The 20,483-nt window shown below is 38.5% G+C and overlaps 1 protein-coding gene across 1 annotated transcript in view; it reads left to right on the top strand.

Moving 5' to 3' along the window:
* Positions 1-404: 404 nt before the first annotated feature.
* Positions 405-20,483, top strand: part of SIFR (SIFamide receptor) — a 73,440-nt gene continuing 53,361 nt past the window's right edge. The window contains exon 1 of the mRNA XM_003696136.4: positions 405-1,255. Within this exon, the coding sequence (XP_003696184.2) occupies positions 682-1,255 (574 nt within the window). The 5' untranslated portion in view covers positions 405-681. The remainder of the gene's footprint in view (positions 1,256-20,483) is intronic.

The following is a 20,483-nucleotide window of genomic DNA, read 5'->3' on the forward strand; positions in this document are numbered from 1 at the left end:
GTTAAACGACTAACCCGTCCAGCGCAACTCTCCTTGCGAAACCCTTCCGATTCTCGCGATCTCTTCTTTTCCCGTAGCCCACCTCGCATGCGGGTGCATGTGGACGACGGGGGCGCTTGCGCAGTGGCGGCGAGCCGGCAGACAGCTCGCCGCTGTCGGGTGCATCTCGCGGCGGCAGTTGGCAGTCGTCTTCTAAACCAAGCTCATTAGTCGCCCAGCATTCGGCCGCGGGACACCTTCGCACAGTGGATCGTGACACTCGCTTCCCAACTTCCTCCATCGCGCCCCACGCACGCTCGTCGCCCTCCCCCCTTCAAATCTTCTTCCCCCTTTCTCTCTCTCTCTCTCTTCTTCCCTCCCCCTCCTTCCTCCCCCCCTTCCTCTCGCCATCCCTCGTCCTTGGAAGGAGGAGCAGAGCAGCTTCTCCACGAAGAAGCGACCGGTCTCTCCCGCGCTCGATACGAGGGGGACGCCTCGATGGACTCTCGTGCACGTGCCAGTTGACTCTCTCTCGACGAGGGGGAGCGTCGAACTCGCGCTCGCCCGTTCAAAATCCATGCTATCATCTACCCTCTACGACCTGTCGACGTTGTGAAATTCTCTCCAGGTAAAGGGAAAGGAAATCTCTTCTCGAAGAGGAGGAGGAGGAGGAGGAGGAGGAGGATCGAGGGGGGCCACTCGATGGTGGAGGGGACGTCGAGCGAACGGTACACGATCGAGTTCCCGATGCTGCAGCCACCGTCCCCCCTGCTGGAGATGGCCTCGCTGCGTCTGCCGGACTCGGAGGAGTTCGACGTGGAGCCGCGCCGCAGGAGCAACAATGGGAACGTGGCGGCCACAGCCGCTGTGTCGGCCGTTCCACCCTCGGCCACGGCCACCCTGCTCCAGATGAGGAACGAGGTGGGCGATTACCTGAGCAGCGTGCTCGCCGAGGCGCTCGCTACGACGAGCCCGAGGACGCCGATGGAGGAGCACGGGCTGCTGTTGAACAAGAGCCTGGCCAACGTGACCGCGGGCGAACAGATGCCGGACAGATTGTACAGGCACAGCGTGGCGATGTCCGCCGTTTATTGTGTCGCTTACGTTCTCGTCTTCGTGGTCGGCCTGATCGGGAACAGTTTCGTCATCGCCGTTGTGTACAGGTCCCCCCGGATGAGGACCGTCACGAACTTCTTCATCGTGAACCTCGCGGTAGCCGACGTCCTCGTCATCGTGTTCTGCCTACCCGCCACCCTGTTGAGCAACATATTCGTACGTGAGTACCCTCGAAAGGAATCGCCCGATCCCTCTTTGTTTCTTCTTAATCTCCAACCGCGGTTAAAATTATCGAATCACGATAATTTTCTGGTATATAAAGGTATATCAAAATTCCAAACTACTTCCCCGAACGTTCAATCGATTTCTTCTGTGCAGTAGTCGAGGCACGGTGTCGAAGTTGCACGCGGGGAATGTCGAGTCGATCGTTACCGTTAAAGGATCGCCGAAGAAAGGGAGAGAAAGTTGAGATCGTCGTTGAGGCATGGAATCGATCCACCCCTCGCGATTCTACGCTCGATGCACAGGGCGAATCGCGGTTTCTCCCTCCCCGACAACTTCATCTCCGAGTGGATAAATTATTCTGTAATGGGAATCGTTCGAAATTCGCTCCCCCCATTTGGACGGGGGAGGGGAAGTTGTGGGGTTCTTCTTCGTTTCAATTTCCACGCGCGCTGCGATTTATTTTTCGTTGAGGGTGATTAGTTTGGAATTATGGATTTCCAATCTGGCCTTCGAACAGTTTTTCGACTTTTATCTGGAATAATATTACATTTGGCCCGTCGTGGGTAATTTTGGAAAATTAAGATTCGTCGACGATCGACAATCTATAATAATTCAGATGTAATTGGATAATTGAATACGTTGAACACATTCGATAAATTTTCGATTTTTCGCTCGTATAAAACATACCATCGTTCTCTGATATCTTTGACAAACTCTTAACTCTCTTAACCCTGGCTATATTAAAATCGAGCTAGCAACCAATCCAAAAACGACGCTCGTAGAAAGATGATTCTTTCACAATCGTCCGCTGTTCGAATTTAGCCTAGTTAAACGGACAGGTTGCACAGGTAGTACGGAATCATCCACGCCTGATCGACCTCCCTCACGAAATTATATTTGCTCGTTATCCTTCGAGTTGGAATTAACCGACCTGTTTAATTAATCGTCGTTAAACCGTACGTCCGCGGAAACCTTCGAACGATTAATAAACGATGAATAAATTTGGCTCGAATCGTGAGAGCGAAACTTTTTCAACATATTTCAATCGACTTCCCATATTTTTTAGACACCCTATATATAACATACGTTAGACTATTAAAAACAAATAAATATATCGTCGTTTACTTGTGATCCGAGTATTGCAAGGACAAACAAATTAATAATTATTGGACTCGAGTAATTTACGAGTAATTATTTATAAAACTTAAAAATACTTTACTCTTTTTGCATCAAACGTTGGATATCAAATTCGCATCGGATATATTAGCAGACAGAGTTACGAGAGACAAGTTCGTTTCGACTTGGACTTTGTAAAATTTATGCGGAGGAGAGAGAGAGAGAGAGAGAGAACAAAGGAGAGCCTTCGTTCTTAAATCTCCCTCTGCCGCACCAGAGAAGAACCATTTAAATCCGACAATGGTGAAACGGCGGTGTTGTTCAAAAAAAAAAAAAAAAAAAAAAAAACGTCGTGCATCCAGTCGAGCGGCAGCTTTTCCATTTCCGCTCCGGATGACGAGACGCGCGTCCTCCTCCGAATTCGAGGAAACGATGATCGATCAGCTCTCGCTTCTCGCCTCGCCTCTCGAGTCGCAAAGGTCGCGATAATTGCGGATAGAGACAGTGCTCGACCGTGAGCCTCCAGACTCCCTCCTTCGGCGAGCAATTGTCAGCGTGTCGAATGACTAACGACGTCATTAGCACGCACTTGCGCCACGAACACGCTTTACACCGCTTGTTTTCCCCGGCAGGAATTCAAGTGTTCGGTAGAGAGAGAGAGAGAGAGAGAGAGAGAGAGAGAGAGAGAGAGAGACTCGTTCACCGTGTAAACTATTTCCAGTTGCTGGATTTTTCTTGAAAATTCTTGAAAATTCACGCGATTTTCCTTCGAAGGAGAAGTGTCTCGTTTGCTTTTTTCCCCCTTTTTTTCCTTTATTTCGCCTCTCTTCCTCTCTTTCTCTTTTGCGAGCATGCGCGTGCACGAGGCGGAGCGAAAGGTATGGAAATTTCCTTCGAATTATTCTTCCGGTTAATTTTTCATTAGTTTATCTCTGTTTCAACGTGGCAGTTGAATTGAATTGTTTTTATTGGATAATATTGTTTTTATATATATATATAAGAAGTATAATATAAAAAGATGGAGAAGAAAACTGTTTGATTCAGAAAGAAGTTTATAGAATTTTGTTTTTTGGAAACAAATGTATTATATCGTATTAATAATTTGATATTCGAGATTGAAGAGAGAAAGAGAAACGGATGATGAAAATAGAAAAAAGTCACAAAGAGGAAAGAAAAGTATTTGTTACATTTTTGTCGAACAATTTTATTTTCACGTGAAAATGGAAATCGAGATTTCGAAACACTCGAGATTGAGAATTTTTAACGCGACTATAAATTTGAAAAAAAGAGAATTAAAGGTACGAAAGAGAGTTTTAGCATTATACTGATAAGATTAATCGATCCGTTTTTATTTGATAAATCAAGCGTTTAGCCGGACGAATTTTGTCAGAGACATTTTATGCAAATATATTCGAACAGTTCACAGCCGAACCGATTGCACAATTTTAAACGCAATTATCTTACTTGGATAATGCTATAACAAACTTCTCTTTTCGCAGTATAATGTAAAATAAGTTAAGTCATCGATTTTACTCCAAGTTCGAGTTCAAGGTAATCCATCGTTCCCCAACTTGGCGAACGTTGATTTAATCCCAAGAAATTTCAATTCAGCTTTTTATCACGGGGGAGGGGGGGGAGGAGGGGGAGGGGGGGGGAAGTAGCCTTAAACGTTATCCAATCTTTCCTTCCCCATCTGTTTCCTTTTTCGCGATCAAAAGCGACACATTTGCAATGTTAATTTCTGAGAATGAAGCGAAACCGGCCTCTCCTCCCCTGTTCACTCGCTCGCTCGAAACTTTATCGCGAAAGAGAGTGCTAATGAAGTGTTATTTCTCCGAATTTAAGTTCCAATGCCGACCGAGCATGAGCTTTCGCATTCATACGTTTCGATTGTTACGATCGTTCTAATCATTGATATCACACACGACAAATTCAAGATTTTTCAACGATTCGTGAGAAGTAAACTAGCATTTTCCTACCTATCGATCAATTTGCACAAATGTCTGTTCGATTTTATTTATATTTTATTGAAAGTGAGCCGTTACTAGTCCCTCAGCGTCTAAAAACAACTGCATCTTAAGAATGTAATTTTTTGATGGAAAGATGTTGAAAGAGATGTCATCAAAGAATCCGTTTATAATCGCGCGTTAAATATTTCGTGGATTATTGATTTCCTTCCTCCCCTTGCGATTTAAGCAAGCAAAATAAGATATACAATATTTTGTCTCGTGGAAAATTTTTTCGCGAAATTACGAAGGAAAGGAGAGAGAGAGAAAAAAAAAAGGGATTGGAAAAACAACTCGTCTCCTCCGAAAATATCATCCACACAAGGAATGATAAAATTCTGTTATGCCCCTCTGTTTGCGGAAAAACCTAGTAGAGAGTCTATAACGAAATTGAACCCGTGGTTCGAGGTGGTGTTTTTGTCGTGGACGACGGGAAAGAGTTCTCTATTCTTCCCTCCCTGGCGAGATGATTGCTCCCTCCTTGCCAGGAAGAAGTTTCGCTATCGCCGGATGACTTTTGTCCTGAAAATTGCCTCCCCCTTTCTCCTCCTCCTCCCATCTCGATTATCCATTGTTCGAGATCGTGGTTATTCTTACGTTTACTTAAACACCAAATACGTCTCTCTACCCCTCTCTATTAATCGTTTTCTTTCTCTCCAGTTTCCTTCTTTGTTTTTTCAACGAAGAGAGGCAACAACCCTCGCTCCCCTTCCACGCAAACTTAATAAACAAGTTCCGACACTCTTCTTCTACACCGACTCTTTTCTTCTCCGTAGAGAAAATATCTTCCAAAATTGAAATGAAATGTTGTACTGATCTTCCTTATCGTGATTACCAAAACAAAAAAAAAAAGAAAAAAAAAAAGGAAAAATTGCAAATACTTTCATTCGAGGTAAATGTTTCCCCTCGTCAATAATCGTTGGCCAGGTCGCGGAAGGGGAGTATAATCGGTTTCCACCATCCATCCACGTGTTTCGTTATTCGCGCGTTGTATTATGCACTGATCGATAGTCAAAGGGAAGAGTTGACCGACATCGGTGTAACGTAATCGCGCGCGATTACACACGGCCCCCTCACCCGCCACGAATCGCAGTTGTAACGTAATTATTAGCGGCCGCCGTCGATTCGAACAGGTTTTCCCTTTGAAATCGTGCCTCGAACGCGCGTTTCGTTGATCAAATTCGAGCTTTCGAAACGAGATTTCAATCGGAAGTCGCTTTCTTGAGAGAGGGATGTTTGGAGGAACGTTTCAATAAGCGTTGATCAGTGGTCGAACAGTCGAATTAAAGTTGGTTTTATGGCCTGGTTTTATTGCCATTGCTCGACAACAGACACGGAGGAACGTTTGTCTTCTTTTTTTTTTTTTTTTTATGGTGTTTGCGAAGTTCGAAGTCGTCGGGTCTCGATTTTCTTTGGTTGGAAGCGAGGGTTGTAAGTTGTAGGAAGTGTTGCTGAGCGTAGAATAATTATTGTGCTTTGTACGGAATATTTATATTGAATAATTATAATAATAATTGCAAGGATTGAAAATTTGCCACTAGACCATACCGGATTTTCTTTCAGAAATATAAAGAACAAGTTTAAATATATAAATAAATAAAATATATTGGAGAAAGTAAAATTATTTTATATATAAAACAATAATTATAATAATAGTAGGAAGAATTGAAGAAAAGTTGCCACTAAATCATACCGGATTTTTTTATATTTCTACTAGGAGGTAGAAATATAAAAAGCAAGCTTGATTAAATAAAATATACTTGAAATTTATTTATATACTTAAAATGTAATTCAATACTGTGCAAGGATTGAAAATTTATCAGTAAACTAAAATTATTTCATGTATAAAAAAATATTTATAAGAATCGAAAATTTGCCACTAGACCATACCGGATTTTTTTTCAGAAATATAAAGAACAGGTTTAAATATATAAATAAATAAAATATATTAGAGAAAGTAAAATTATTTTATATATAAAACAATAATTGTAATAATAATAGGAAGAATTGAAGAAAAGTTGCCACTAGACCATACCGGATTTTCTTTCAGGGATATAAAAAACAGGCTTAAATATATAAATAAATAAAATATATTGGAAATTGGTTTAAAATGTATTGGAGGAAGTGAAATTATTTTATGTATAAAAAAATATATTGAAAATTAATAATAATAATAGTTGGAAAAACTGAAAAGTTGCCACTAGACCATACCGGATTTTCCTTTAGGGGGGAATAGAAATATAAAAAGGAGGTTCGATTAAATAAAATATACGGGAAATTTATTTAAAATGTAATCCAATACTGTGCAAAGATTGAAAATTTACCAGTGAAAGAAATAAAATTATTTTATATATAAAACAATAATCGTAATAATAGTTGCAAGAACTGAAAATTACTTTTATGCCACTAGACTATACCGGATTTTCTTTCAGAAATATAAAAAAATAGGCTTGATTGAATAAATAAATAAAATATATCGGAAATTTATTTAAAATTGTAATCCAATACTCGTTAATTGAGTATTGAATAATTTTTTGACAATAATGTACATTATTGTATTCTATTCCTATGTTATATCATACAATATAAAAATGGGATTAGGAATAAGAAGGAACGGAAGTTCTCTGGTCTCTGTGGAATAAAGAATAAAAGAATAAAGAAGGGAATTTGTAATAACGTTACTTGTTAAGGAATGAAATAGCAGATTCAAGTTGAAATACCTAGGGTTGCGAGTACATACTTGGCGAATTTATTGGATCCCGGATAAATTCACTTGCATCTCCTATATATATATATATAAAATAGCAGGAGCACGTTAGTTTCGCATAAAATCTATATGGATTTGCCGAAATAATACACCGATTAATATTGAAATTACGAATAACTGGATTGGAACAATGAAATAGAATGGCTAAATACAGTTCAAATGGTGGTTAGCAACTCGTTATTGATTCATGATAACCTACTTAATGTTAATGTTTCTATCTTGGTTTTACCATCAACTTTCTTATTACGAAAACTTACTATAACGGTAGTTTCAAAGTTGTTCCGAAGTCACGTTTTAAAACGAATTGATCGTAGCTCATAGTTAGATGTTAAATATTTATGGAAGATTATTGAGTGAACTTCAAATTTTTATTGGAAATATGGATACTTTATATTGTTACGTATTTTATTTTTATAATTACATTTTGTAAAGTTCAGTGACGGATTTTCGAAAATTTAAAAGAAGGTCGAAAAAAAAAAATTAAAAATTAATGAAAATTCATCCAACAACTTATGTTTCACACAAATTATAAGAAGATAAAGTTACAAAATTCCTTCGATTAATTAGCATAATTAATCTTAAACCAATTGTCAATTACAACAAGTTCTACTTTAAACAAGAATTTAAGATTATTTTTAAATCAACTTTATTAATATCGTTATTGGCAATATTTTTACAAAAAATAAATGTAAATACCGAGTAATCCACCTTAAAACTTTTTAAAATCGTATCAAAATTAAGAAAACTTTGAATCGTTATAACTTCGAAGATAGTAATTCTAAATCAATAAATGAAAGATCGTTGGAAGCACGGGTCTTTGTCCTTTAAAACGCCTTCTCATTTATCTCGATACGATTTCCAGTTTCTCGGTTATCGTCGTATAAAGAAAAGAGCTAATTTTTAATCGTTCATTATCCGTCCTTGTCCGTTTACTTGGACCTTTCACTCGCCAAGTTATCGTAAATATACTTTAGAAATTCTAGTCTAAAATTAAGAAAACTTTAAATCGCTGTAACTTCGAAGATAATAATTTTCAATCAACGAGCGAAGAATGGTTGAAAGCGTGGAACCGTGCTCTTTAAAACGCGCTTTTACTCATCCAGGTACGATTTTTTACTTCCGAGATATCGTCGTGTAAAGGAAAGGATAATTTTCAATCGTTTACCCATCTATCTTTCGCTTTCTCTGACCTTTCACTCGTTTCACTAACCTATCCCACACTCGAGACAAGTAACAGACTCCATTCCAGTACACACACAATACAGAATAATGAAGTAAGTTGCAATATCCAATAGGAAACCATGTATAATGAAAACTTGTGGAAACTTTTATTTCATTACATCTAAATTGATTGAGATATCGAGATGAATCGAAAAGCGAATTTCAATGGCATCGTTCCCTCTACCTTTTTGTCTAATGACAAAAATTTTAAATGACATTATCTTAGGCTTATAATTATAAAACCTTTATCAAGTATGATTAAAATGGAATTCCAAGCCTTTTTTCTCCTATATGATTCTAAGACGTTTGTTAAATTATATATATATCACGTACTAATTTAATTATAAGATATTTTTTAATTCCAGAAATTAGTTCCATGAATTACAAATACTGCAATTTCATCATTTTATCATTTATCGTTTAATCTTTTGAAAATCAATGTGCGATAACGCGAGAAACTATTTCAATCAGTTGATACCATGCCAATTACTAAATACCGGATCCAGATTTTCGAGAATAGTGGGGAGGGGGGGAGGGTCTACTACTTTTAGAATATATAAAATCGATATTCAATAATACATTAACATCACATGCACGCATCGTCGTTTTATTGAAATACTACGAAGCTATCTTGCGTCGAATATCCAGCTCGGAAGTATTTCAATATCGCTCGTCCTTGAAGGTTACACTATTTGCCAAATACATAACCGAAGACGAACTTTCATTGCGGATATCTCGAAAGATCCACACCCAAGGACACTCGACCGAAAGTCCAGAAATTTCGTTTCATAAAAATCGAAAAATCGCTCGGCTTTCAAGAAGCCGGGTCAAGAAATTCGCGATATTAAAAATATCGCGAATCTGATTAGAGGGGCAAAGTGCATACTGCATAACTCTGTCGTAACAATTTCTATACGATTCTTTTGTACGACCAGAATCACCCGCAACAAAGAAAAGGCCTCGTTAATTCAAGATTCGATTAATCGTTACCCTTTTGGGGGAGGAGGGGGGTGTTCAAAGGGATGGTGCGGTGTTAAGCGGCGAAATCGGCCGCGCCGTGGCCCGATGATCGACTCCGCGCGCCGCTGGTAATTCGATTTGCCGTGTCGTTAGTCCAGAATCCCGAGACCGGTGCCAATTTCCATTTCAAAGCGCGCACCTGGCTACGCTCGATTCCTACAGTCGTGGAAAAAGGCGGTTTTCGAGGCCGAATGATCGCGCGGTGTCCATCGGGACGAGTAACCGTGAAAATCGCCTTTTCTCTCTTTTCACAGCAATCCGTGGAAAATGATGATGAGATACGTTGTCTCGTAATTTAATCTTTTCGTTAATGGAAATCAGAAGTTAACAATTACGTGACAGTATACTGGAATCTTTTTGAAAATTGCGAAAAATTTTGAAAGAATTTATCGGTATTCAATTATAATATTTTTTAATCAAACTTAAAAGTTAACAGTTAATTATTGTAATAGTATAGAATCGAATCTTTGGAAGTTGCGAGGAATTTTGAAAAAAATTTATATTTTTAATTATAATATTCTTTTTTTTTTTTAATTTTCTGTCAGGTTGTTTTGTAATTTACTTTTTTAAATTCATTAATGGAAATCAAAAATCAATAATTATGTAAGTATACTAGAATTTTTGGGAAGAATTTTGAAAAAATTTATCGATATTTATGTTTATATCTTTAATTATAATTTTTTTTTTTTTAATTTTCTGTCAAGTTGACGCGTAATTTAATATTTTTATTAATGGAAATTAAAAGTTAACGATCTTGTAACAATATACTGAAATCTTTGGAAGTTGCGGAGAATTTTGAAAAAATTTATCGGTATTTCAATTACAATATTTTTTTGTTTTTAATTTTCTTTCAGGTTGACGCGTAATTTAATCTTTTCATTCATCAACGGAGATGAATTAAAAGTATACTGGAATCTTTGGAAATTGCGAAGAATTTTGAAAAAATTTATCGGTATTTATATTTATACTTTTAACTATAATATTCTTTTTTTTTTAATTTTCTGTCAGGTAAAAAGTTAGCCATCGATCTTCAGACTCGTGTACACATATATATTATATCTGGTGGTTTAAGCGTCTCAGGAATGGTGAGGCAGGAAGTAGCGCTTCAGTCCAGGTCATGACCCTCTCTTTTGTTCGTTTTAGGGGGATGCTCGAGTACGAGTTTCGTTTAGGTTAGGTTAATCGTTCACATCGTGAAAAATGAAACAAGTAACGCAAAGAAGTATCTCGTCATTCGACTCACGTACGACTTATCTTTATGGAACGAATTACGACCAATTTAAGTTCGTTGTACCTCGTAGACGTTCTTGAGGAAAGATCGAGGCACGAGTCAAATTCCAGGAAAATTATATATATTTCTCGATCAACGATTAAAATTTATTAGATTAATAAAATCTGTGCAACGGTATTCAAGTGCGTATATTACGTTTATTATGTTATTTTTATTAATGCTCTACGTCTACTCTCGATCAAACGATTCAATTTAAAATGAAATACGAGAAAAGGTTGATCTTTAGACATTGTTAAGTTATGATGTGAAGTTGAAGTTAAATTAGAGATTTTTTTATTATCATCAGATTTATGCTTTTTTTCTTTACAACTCACATTCTTAGAAAAGAGATTGTTAGCTGAAATTTAAAGTGGATTTAAAGGATTGTCTCTGAGGATTGACAGTAAAGGACCAAACGAATTGTGGTCAAAACTATTACACATTAATCAAAGTCAGTTTTATAGCCTGTTATCGTACATCTTCCGGCTTTTACCGAAAGCCTCCTTCAAATAGAAATGTCCAAGAGATTACCCATAAATCCCGGATTGCATTTAAATAAGATTGTCCCCCCCAACCGAGAATCTAAACACTCCATTACGAAATTTTTATCCCTATCTCTAAATTTATTACATAGATTTGCCCGCGCAATTTCTTGAAAAAACTTTTCCCAACAAATATCCATCTTATCGTCGACTTATCACCCGCATGTTCCAATAATGCGATATTTTAATAAAAATCCAGTCATGATCGAGGCGGGGGTTGAGGAACAGCTGCAACTGTTCCTCGAAAATATTTCCAAGATTACAAATTGTTTCAATAAAGCCGAAACTTGCCTCGCTCGTTAATCAACTCTGTTTTTACAGCTTCCTCGTGGTCTTGGTCCGATCACCATTGCAAGTTTAATGCCTGTCCGTGTAAATCGCCTATTCTCGTTTAAGATCATTATTATTACACGAAAGAATAATGAGATTTGATTCATTGTATCTCGTTTATTCCATTCTTCAATCGCGGAACTCTTCGTTTATTAATTAATTATTCAAGAAAATTCAGATTTTCATTTTTTTTTTTCAAGGAAACCCTCAAAGTTTCAACATTATTTTGCATATCGTTACGTAGAGCATAAAAATTTGAATATTTTATACATTGTTTGAACACAATCTTGTGCTCGATCCTGAAATTATATTTCGAAGAAGAAAAAAAAATATTAAAAGCTTGTATCTTGTCAAAACGCTCTGCGTGCTCTCGAAAATTCGTCGTTTGCTCTTTCTTCCAATATTTTTTTTATCTAAACTTCATCGAAATTCAACTTTCCGTCGTGTTGTCAGACAAAAAAAAAAAGAAAAAGGAAGAAAAAAAATGGAGATATCCTTATCCTTTGATCATCGCCGTGATTTTTCATTAATCCCGCACAGTCAACCGCAGAAGTTTTCCTCCCCCGCTGTTTCGAGCAACTGTTACAAGCCCGGTAACTTCCTTGTTCCTTGTCTGTCGAACGACGTTTTCCATTTCGAGGGAAATTCTTTCCAACCTCGTTTCCGGGGCCAACGGCGTAACGAAAACGAGATGGAGGAGGAGGAGGAGGAGGAGGGAAAAAGAGAGAAGCGGAGGGGGGGCATAAAAAGGAGGAAAGAGGAACGAGTCGAATTAATTGTTGCGATCGATCCGCCGATAATTAGGTCGTGGAATCGGCGATAAATCGGCGAAACGTTGGGGAAAGAATCGAGAGGAATAGGGCTGACAGCGATTGTGCAATTTTAACAGCGATTATTACTTTCGTAATTTCGATCATCCGGGGAAGGGATGTTGAAGAGAATTGAAGAGAATCGAGAGATAGATACACTCTCTCGAGAAATACGAAAATTCGAAGAAACTTTGTATTCGAAGCGATTATTTATATAAGGATACGACGAGTTTAGAAAAGTATTGTTTGATTCATGATCGATAAACGAGTCGACTGAAATACATTTTCAGTAAAGTATAGCAATAAAATGAAAATTGAAGACGCGTAATTTTTTTCGTTCCAATTCAAATCCTCCTTGCATCGTAGCTTATTATTTACATTTAACAAGTTGGAATGTTCGTTATGACAGCCCGTGGAACCAGCCTGCTGTTAGACTTCCTCGACTTCCCTTAACCTTATCTTTCGTGAAGAAGAAGCTTCACGAATTTACGACCTGTGCAACCATTCCACGTGGAAAGATGCATGCGAAATTTTCGTGAAATACCAGTCCAAGAATATACACGCCTCAGAATGATTGATCGAAATATGTTACGAAACTAAAATTTTTATCGAATTAATCCAGTATTGATCGAGTATCGAGAATTTATTAGTCGAAATTAAAAATTATTCCAAAATGCAAACGGCAAATTTCGAGTATCCTGAAAGAAGAGAAAGAAAAGGAAAGAAAAGCGCAACTTGCTAAATTTATTTACGATCGAACAAACGACAACGACAAAAGGGCGAAGAGGAGGAGGAGGAGCAGCAGCAGCCCGCCCCTGTAGATACAGCCGCGGCAGCGCACGGCAGACTGCAGGTCGCGGATAGACGAGTGGCACGAGTGTACGTACGCCCCCGCACACGCAGACACAGGGGTGAGTGTATCGAGTGCGCTGCAAGGGGTGAACGGCCCGAGGTGACCGCGTCCCGCACCCGCCAACCTGCGCCACTTCTCACAGTCTCCCTACTTCGGAAATTGGGGCTCGGTGCCACCCTCTCTTCTCGTGCTTCGATCCCTCCCAGACGACCACCCACGCGTCTTCCAACCGGTTAAACATCCGCCGTTTATCAAACGCGCAGCCAAGCCGTTTTTGCGATTTCAAATTCGATTATTTTGGATTATTTTTTTTTTTTTTTTAGATTTCGTTTCCAATCGTTTCTTCGAATGTTTGGAGGCTCGTTGGATTTTGTGTATACGCGTATATAGATATCAAATTTGGATTATATTTTAATTTTCAGATTCTTGAAAGTTTGTCAAACTTTTTGAATTTTACACTCGTCAGATTTCGTTCGAAATCCAATTCTACGCGTTTCGTATTCGAAAGTTCGTCAAACTTTCGATTGCTCCCGATTTCAGGGACGTTTCTCAGATTTCCGATCAAAGTTTTTGATTAGCTATTTGATTTCAAATTTATCAAATTTTCGACGACGACTTCTGGCCTTGTCAGACTTCTGATTTAGAGGATGATCAATCATGTCGATTCCTTTTTACGTAATAAACATTTCTATCCGTTTATTATATCCGGTTTCCTTTGTTTCTTCATCGTTTCGAAGGTTCGAAGTTACACGGATCATCTGTTGAGTTTGACTCTAGTTGAATCTTTTTAAGAAGGAAATATCATCGAATGTCAGGTATTTACGTTATAATCGCTCTTTCCTTCCGTGAACATTCAACGCTTGAATTAATGAACAAAGCTCTTTCCGTCCGCGTAATTTATTCATTTATGAGAATACTTAACATCATCCTCCCAGATTCTTTGGAATTTTCAATAACGAAGGAAAAGAGGATTAATCGGTATTATCTTTTAACAGATATTTCAAAATACTTTTTTAATATCTCTCGAAAAAAAACAACGTTCTTTTTTTCCTTCCTTCCTTCCTAGCTGCGCAATAAATCGTTCATCGAATAAATATTTTCCTCCGATCTTTAATTAATTCCCTCTTTGCCAAGTTAAATATCATCGCGTCTTGGAATAATCGTCTTTATTTACGAATTTTTCCACGAATTGCAATTTTTCCTCCGACTCTCGTTACGAGACAATCTTCACGGCAAACACGAGTCGAACAGTAACAAAATACGAAGCTGGAACAAACTTGGTTGGAAAGTTGGACCGTCAAAGCCGGAAGCACGGTTTGAGACACTTGGAAAGTTTCTCGCTCGAAAGGATACCGCGTTGATCGCAAAACTTTCTTACAATTTTACATCGATGAAAAAAACAAAGATCGACTCGATTTTTATATTTGTCATCCAATCCTAATTTAGAAAACCGATTGAAAAATTCCGACTGTTCCAAAGCTAAGCTTCGATACCAGTGATTCTCAATTCGATTTCTTTTCGTCACGCTTTTAATAATTTAAAAATATGGTATAATTAAAACAAGATTGAAAGAATTTTATTTGGTTTCGCAGGATTTTTTTTTTTTTAGAAAGGAAATGTTACTACTCGACTCTTCGATCTGTAAAAGAAGAATAAATAATAGTTTGAGAACCACTGGTTCGTTAAACGTTTTGCGCGTGTTGCTCCGCGTTGTTCAAATTAAAAATACTTCGAGGAAAATCACAAGTCGATAAATACTCGAAAATAAATATAATGGTATTACTATAAAAGTTTGCGCTTCTCGCTTCATTTGAAACGCGAGAGGCTCGCTCGATCCCCACGTTTGACGTTCGAGGCCCGATTAGAGGAGAGAAAGTCCCCGCGTGACGGCCGTGACAGCGTTCCTTTAACAAAAGCTGGCTTAAAGAGCCGCCACACGAATTACCGCGCCATTGTTCGCGTCATCCGCATCGTTCTCAAATGAACCGAGCAATTTCCAATTAACCGGATCCCACTACTTTGCTCCTTTCGAAACACCGTTTCGTATCGATAATCCTTAAAAAAACCGATTGGAAACTAATAATTCTGGCTTTTATAGGGAGGAAAAAAAAAAAAAAAGTTCGATCATTTTTATTACGTACGTCCTCGAAAATATCGGTTTATCCTGTATTTTAGAATTCAAGTTATCGTTTGTTTACATCCAACGCGAGAAGATTTATCAGATTTTTTTTTTTTTTTTTTCGTTGCTTTCGTTTTACCTCTCCTCCTCGTCGACCGTACAACAGATTAGGTTAGATATTCTTTCTGAATTTTATCATTATTATGATTGTTATTATCAGGTAAATTTCCAAGGAGGAGGATCAGTTTGTGAAAATTAAAAAATCAATGGATATGGAATGGAGAATGTTAAATTTATCTTGAAAAGAGAAAAGAGTAGGACAGAGATTCGAATATCAAGAAAATTGTGATTACATTTTATTCGACCAAGTGAATATGGCGGGTGACGAGAAGAAGGTGAATTAATTGTTTAATTCCGATGATTTTTAAATCATCGTGGCTGGTGGCCTCCACGATGGAACAAAAGCGTGTGTTTATTGGGAGCCGCTGATTCGATAAATCTAAAAGGTAGACCTTTGTACGGTTCTCGTGTTCTTAAGCTTCTCGTTTTCCACCTTTTGTTCCCTCGAGTAGTGTTTCGACGTTAAATGTGAGATATTGAGTCTGATGCATTGTTCGAAGGTATTTCGAGTAATTATCAGGTACCACTTCAGTTTATAAGTATTCAGATATATGTCGATCTCGTACGAAACGTGATAATTGACCTAGATTTTCGGCCGGAATTTTTGTATTCACGCGAGATAACGATTCAAAAACACGATTGAAAAATTATCGCGAAAATTATTTATATTCGAGCGAGCCGAAAAGAAATTCTCGATCCAACGACATACATATTTCCTTCTGAATAAATTGAGAAAAATTTTTTGGAATAAATTTAGTTGCTCGTGAAGCAACTCGACACAAATTTCGAGTTTCAAAGTACAATAATTAGAATTGGTGATGCGAATAAAAACGAAAAATCTTTCGCGAAATATTGCGAATATTTAAAACCATTACCCCTTAATGTCAAAGTTAACCTGTAACTCGTTATTCTTTCTCAAATGATAAATCCCCTCTCACCACTATCGAACGAGGGCACCTTTGAAACGAGTTACAACTCGGTTTTTAAATCTAATCGAACGGAAATTTTACCTTGGCTTCAAGGAAGGTGTGAAGGGTCATTTGTGCGGAGGAAGGAAAAAGAGTGATGAAAGGAAGAGAAAGAAAGAAATTCACGCGACACACTTCTTACATCGCCGAGCTTTGCCAAGGTTAACAAGGTTATCGAGTGTTAACGAACGAGTTCAGTTAAGAAATGTATCCTCCAAATTTACGGTGCACGAGTTCAAAGAAGATACGAAACGAGAAATATTAAGGATATCGTCACACCTCTAAAATTGAATTAACACGTTAAATTAAATATATCCCTAAAATTATTTATTTTTATAAAATTGTTCCGCTCGAAGAGAAACGTGTAAACGTGATTAAAAGAAATATTGGGGGAGAAGAGGGTGGAAACAGTGTTGCGATATTATTCCTCAATCATGGCCGCAATTAAAGCGAAAGCCTTTTCCACCGGATGGTAGCTAGCTCGCTCAGAATCCCGTGATAAATCATCGACCCTGACACATATCCGCGCACGGGAATATGTGCCAGCGCGCACGAACAGGCACGGTCATGGATTCGTTCGAACAGGTTCGCAGCGACACGCCGCTCTCCTCTCCCCCCAGTTGTCTCTACTCGCTGAATTTGTTCTCGAACGAGTAATTTTCTCGGAAAATTCGTTTATCTTTATCGAAGTAAACCAATTGTGGCTAATAACTACTATTATTATTTGGGAATTTTTCGTCGAGATATTTTTCCTTTGTTTACGTTGAGAATTAATCTGGAGAAAGGAACGTCTCGAACGCCAATTAAAATAACACGCGTAAGAAAAACACGTCGAAAATTCGTTCGTTTTTCTTCTTGTACGTTTTGTTCTCTTGCGAGACACCCTATATATATATAAACTCATACGCGCGTGCCGTATCCAACTTATATATTCAGTTATGCCATTGTTATAACATCTCTAACCGTCACGTGTTCCGTGTTACGCTTAATTACACGTTTAATTTGCGCTTCAAGGAACGCCGTTAAGTTTTCCTCTCCGGCTGGTTTAACCGGCAGAGGCCGATGCCACCGCGTGTTCCACCGCGTGGGCTGGTTGAACGTGATTACACGATTTCACGATTTCTGGCAACTGTTGTGGAAATATATACGCGGGAGGGAAACGTTTTGCAATTCTCGCTCCACCACTGTCGGCCGATTTATCTTTGACCTTCGCCACTGGAAGGCTGTTGTCGAACGTGAGGAATCGGGAATTGAGGGGCTTAGTCGAACAGGGTCACAGTCGTTTTCGGTTTTTACCGTTAATGCAGGGTTCCGCTATGGTTTCCACGATTTTCTATGATTTCGTATCCGAGCAATCGTATCGGAATCGGCGAGAACGGTTCTCGAAGTTGGCCAAGCTTTTGTTGTGAGTTAATAATACGTGGGTTATTAGATTCTTTTTCTTTTTCTCCTTTTTGGGGAGAAGGTCGAATCGATGATTGTAATTGTACGATATTTCATTTCTGATATTATCTTTGATGATTATTTTCGATGTCGTTTAATTCCGGAAAAATGAAAAAAAGGAAAGAAAGTCGAGATCGAAATTAATTTCGTCAAGGCTGAGAGGTAAATGTAAATGAAAAATTAAACGAAAACGAATATATTTCTCTGCACACGTTCCAATCGTAGCACGCGTTCTTCCAAATACATATTTCACACGAACAACTCGTTACGCGAATATATCATTGAATTTATCTCTATATCCTTTTAACCTGAATTTTTTTTTCCCTTTTTTTTCCCTTTATTTTTTTTTTTTTTTTTTTTTTTTTTTTTAGAGAACTAGTAACTTCGTTAAAAAAGAAGTTCACCTTGAAAGCTCAGATATTACAAGTTTTCAAAGGAATAAAACAAAATCGTATTTCCATCGGTGAAAATGTATGAAAAGAAGAAATCCTGTGTGTTTCAATCTCGGTGAATATTTCGATAGATTTGCATAATACTTTTATTACAAAGTGGAGCAAACTTCTTAGAAATAATTAATAAGGAGACTCGATAAAAATTCCTTTCGAGCAATGTTTCAACGTTGTTTTCATTTACAACAAGGAATATCCACGTAAAGAAGAATTTTCGGCAGATTGTCGTTTCTCGATTCATTCGGCTCGAATAAAAAAATCAATACGAAGATATGTTTCTTCAGGTGAAACCGTCAGAGCCGTGTGCACAACTGGCAATGAAAGCACGTGTGCTCACGTTGAGTATACACGATCGAATAATTGAAATATTGTTAGCCACACAATGGATCTTGCTAGTCGATGATGAATAAGTTAGGAAACCGCTGGTTTTATATTCTCGAATATAACGGCTCTTTGAATTTTTCTCTTTTTTCCCCGTTGATTTGTCACGTTAAATGGATCACATTTTTTTTTTCTTTTTTTTTCAAAAATTAAACCAATCATTACGCTTTCCAAATGAAATTCCGCCTCTTTCGATATTTCAATTTCTCCGATACTCCTCCCATATTCATTACTTTTCTCTACGAACAATCATTCATAGCGAGATTTCACACGATTTCTCCATAATGTGGCCAACCGATTCCATCAATTTTCGTGATCCTTGAACGACCAAATAATAGCAGAGTCTCTAAAGAGAGAGGGTTGTTGTGTACCGAATACACGATAGTTAATTAACCGCTCCCTCTGTCTCTCCGAAAACGGTTCCCTCTCTGCTTTTCCGCTCCTCTGAAACCTGGAGGAGCGAGCCGCTCGATTATCCATTATGCATTATTCGACGCACCACCACCACGGTGCAATATTCTTGGTCGGCCGCCGCAAAAACGGAGGAGGGCGGGTGTGTTGATTTAACCTTGACACGGGTCGCGCCAAAAATCAAGCGCGGATCGTTAAAAGGCGGGGCGGAGAAAGGGGAGGGATTCGAAATGGAATTCGTGGGATAAAAATTCTTTGCGGCAGGTGCGCGCCGCGCTGCGCAAACGGGATCGATCGATTAAATTAATTGTCCCCGTTTGTTTCGAGGGTGGTGTCTCGAGGAAGATAATGGATCCTCTTTCCAAATATATATATTTATATATTTATTAATATTCTTGAAAAATAAGATAAAGTTTAGTAGCGTTTTTCTTTGATTGCACGCAACGAATCTATTGAAGAATCGTTTTTATTTACGTGTAAACACGTAATGTAATTCTCGGTTCGTTATTTCGTATCCGGTTGAAACCCTCGATTCTTGTAATTCTGGTTACAAGCAGCGAATATGCACGGATATCATGCGTGCATCGTGCGAACAGGACAGAATCTTTTTGATGAGAATAACGAGATACGCGATTTTCAGCGACTGGTATCAATTCACAACCGAAATATATAATTCGAGCCGTTCCATCACAGTTTCCTTCCTTGTAATTATTTCGATTCCGTAGATCGGTAGAAACAGAGGAGGAAGAACGATTGGGTGCGTGCTCGGCTGGTAGAATTTCAAGAGTTGCTGCGCATCGGTAACCTGACCCGAGCCGAGATCCGTGCAACCTGTGTTTGTGTCAAGGCGAGAGGGGCCAACACTCTCGGCTGACCTACATCGCTGGCCGATCACCAACCCACCTGCGCCCTTCCTTGATTCTTCCCGTCCTTTTCATTTCCCTCCAACAGTTCATCCCCTTTGCTGGACAACGAGGTTTGATCAAAATGAAACAGGCAATTTCTTGCGAAGCTGTGTGGAGGGTGGAGAGGTTGATTCCCTCGAATAATCTGTCTAATATGTTAATTCGTGATATGTTCTGCAAACATTGTCTTCGATCCCTCCCCTAGCTGTTAACCTCCCGTTTTTGAGCGTCTCGAGAAACGTTTACAATCAAACTTGTCGTAGAATAATTGCAATGAAAAACACGCAACAAGTCGAAATATTTCAAATATTTGGGGGGAGGGAAATATAAATGGTTCGATAAATTCTAAATTAGGTGAAAGATAAATGTTGTACATTCGTAAATTAAGAGAGGAAGTATTTTTGTTTCGATTCCTCCGAAGGGCGAGAAACGAAAGGGATATTATTCGTTGCTTTTCTGGTGGATATGCAGAGGGCATATGCACGGGAGTGTT

This window comes from Apis florea, unplaced genomic scaffold, assembly GCF_048593485.1.
Source record: "Apis florea isolate Af1SG1 unplaced genomic scaffold, ASM4859348v1 contig_1789_pilon, whole genome shotgun sequence".
Taxonomy (NCBI): domain Eukaryota; kingdom Metazoa; phylum Arthropoda; class Insecta; order Hymenoptera; family Apidae; genus Apis; species Apis florea.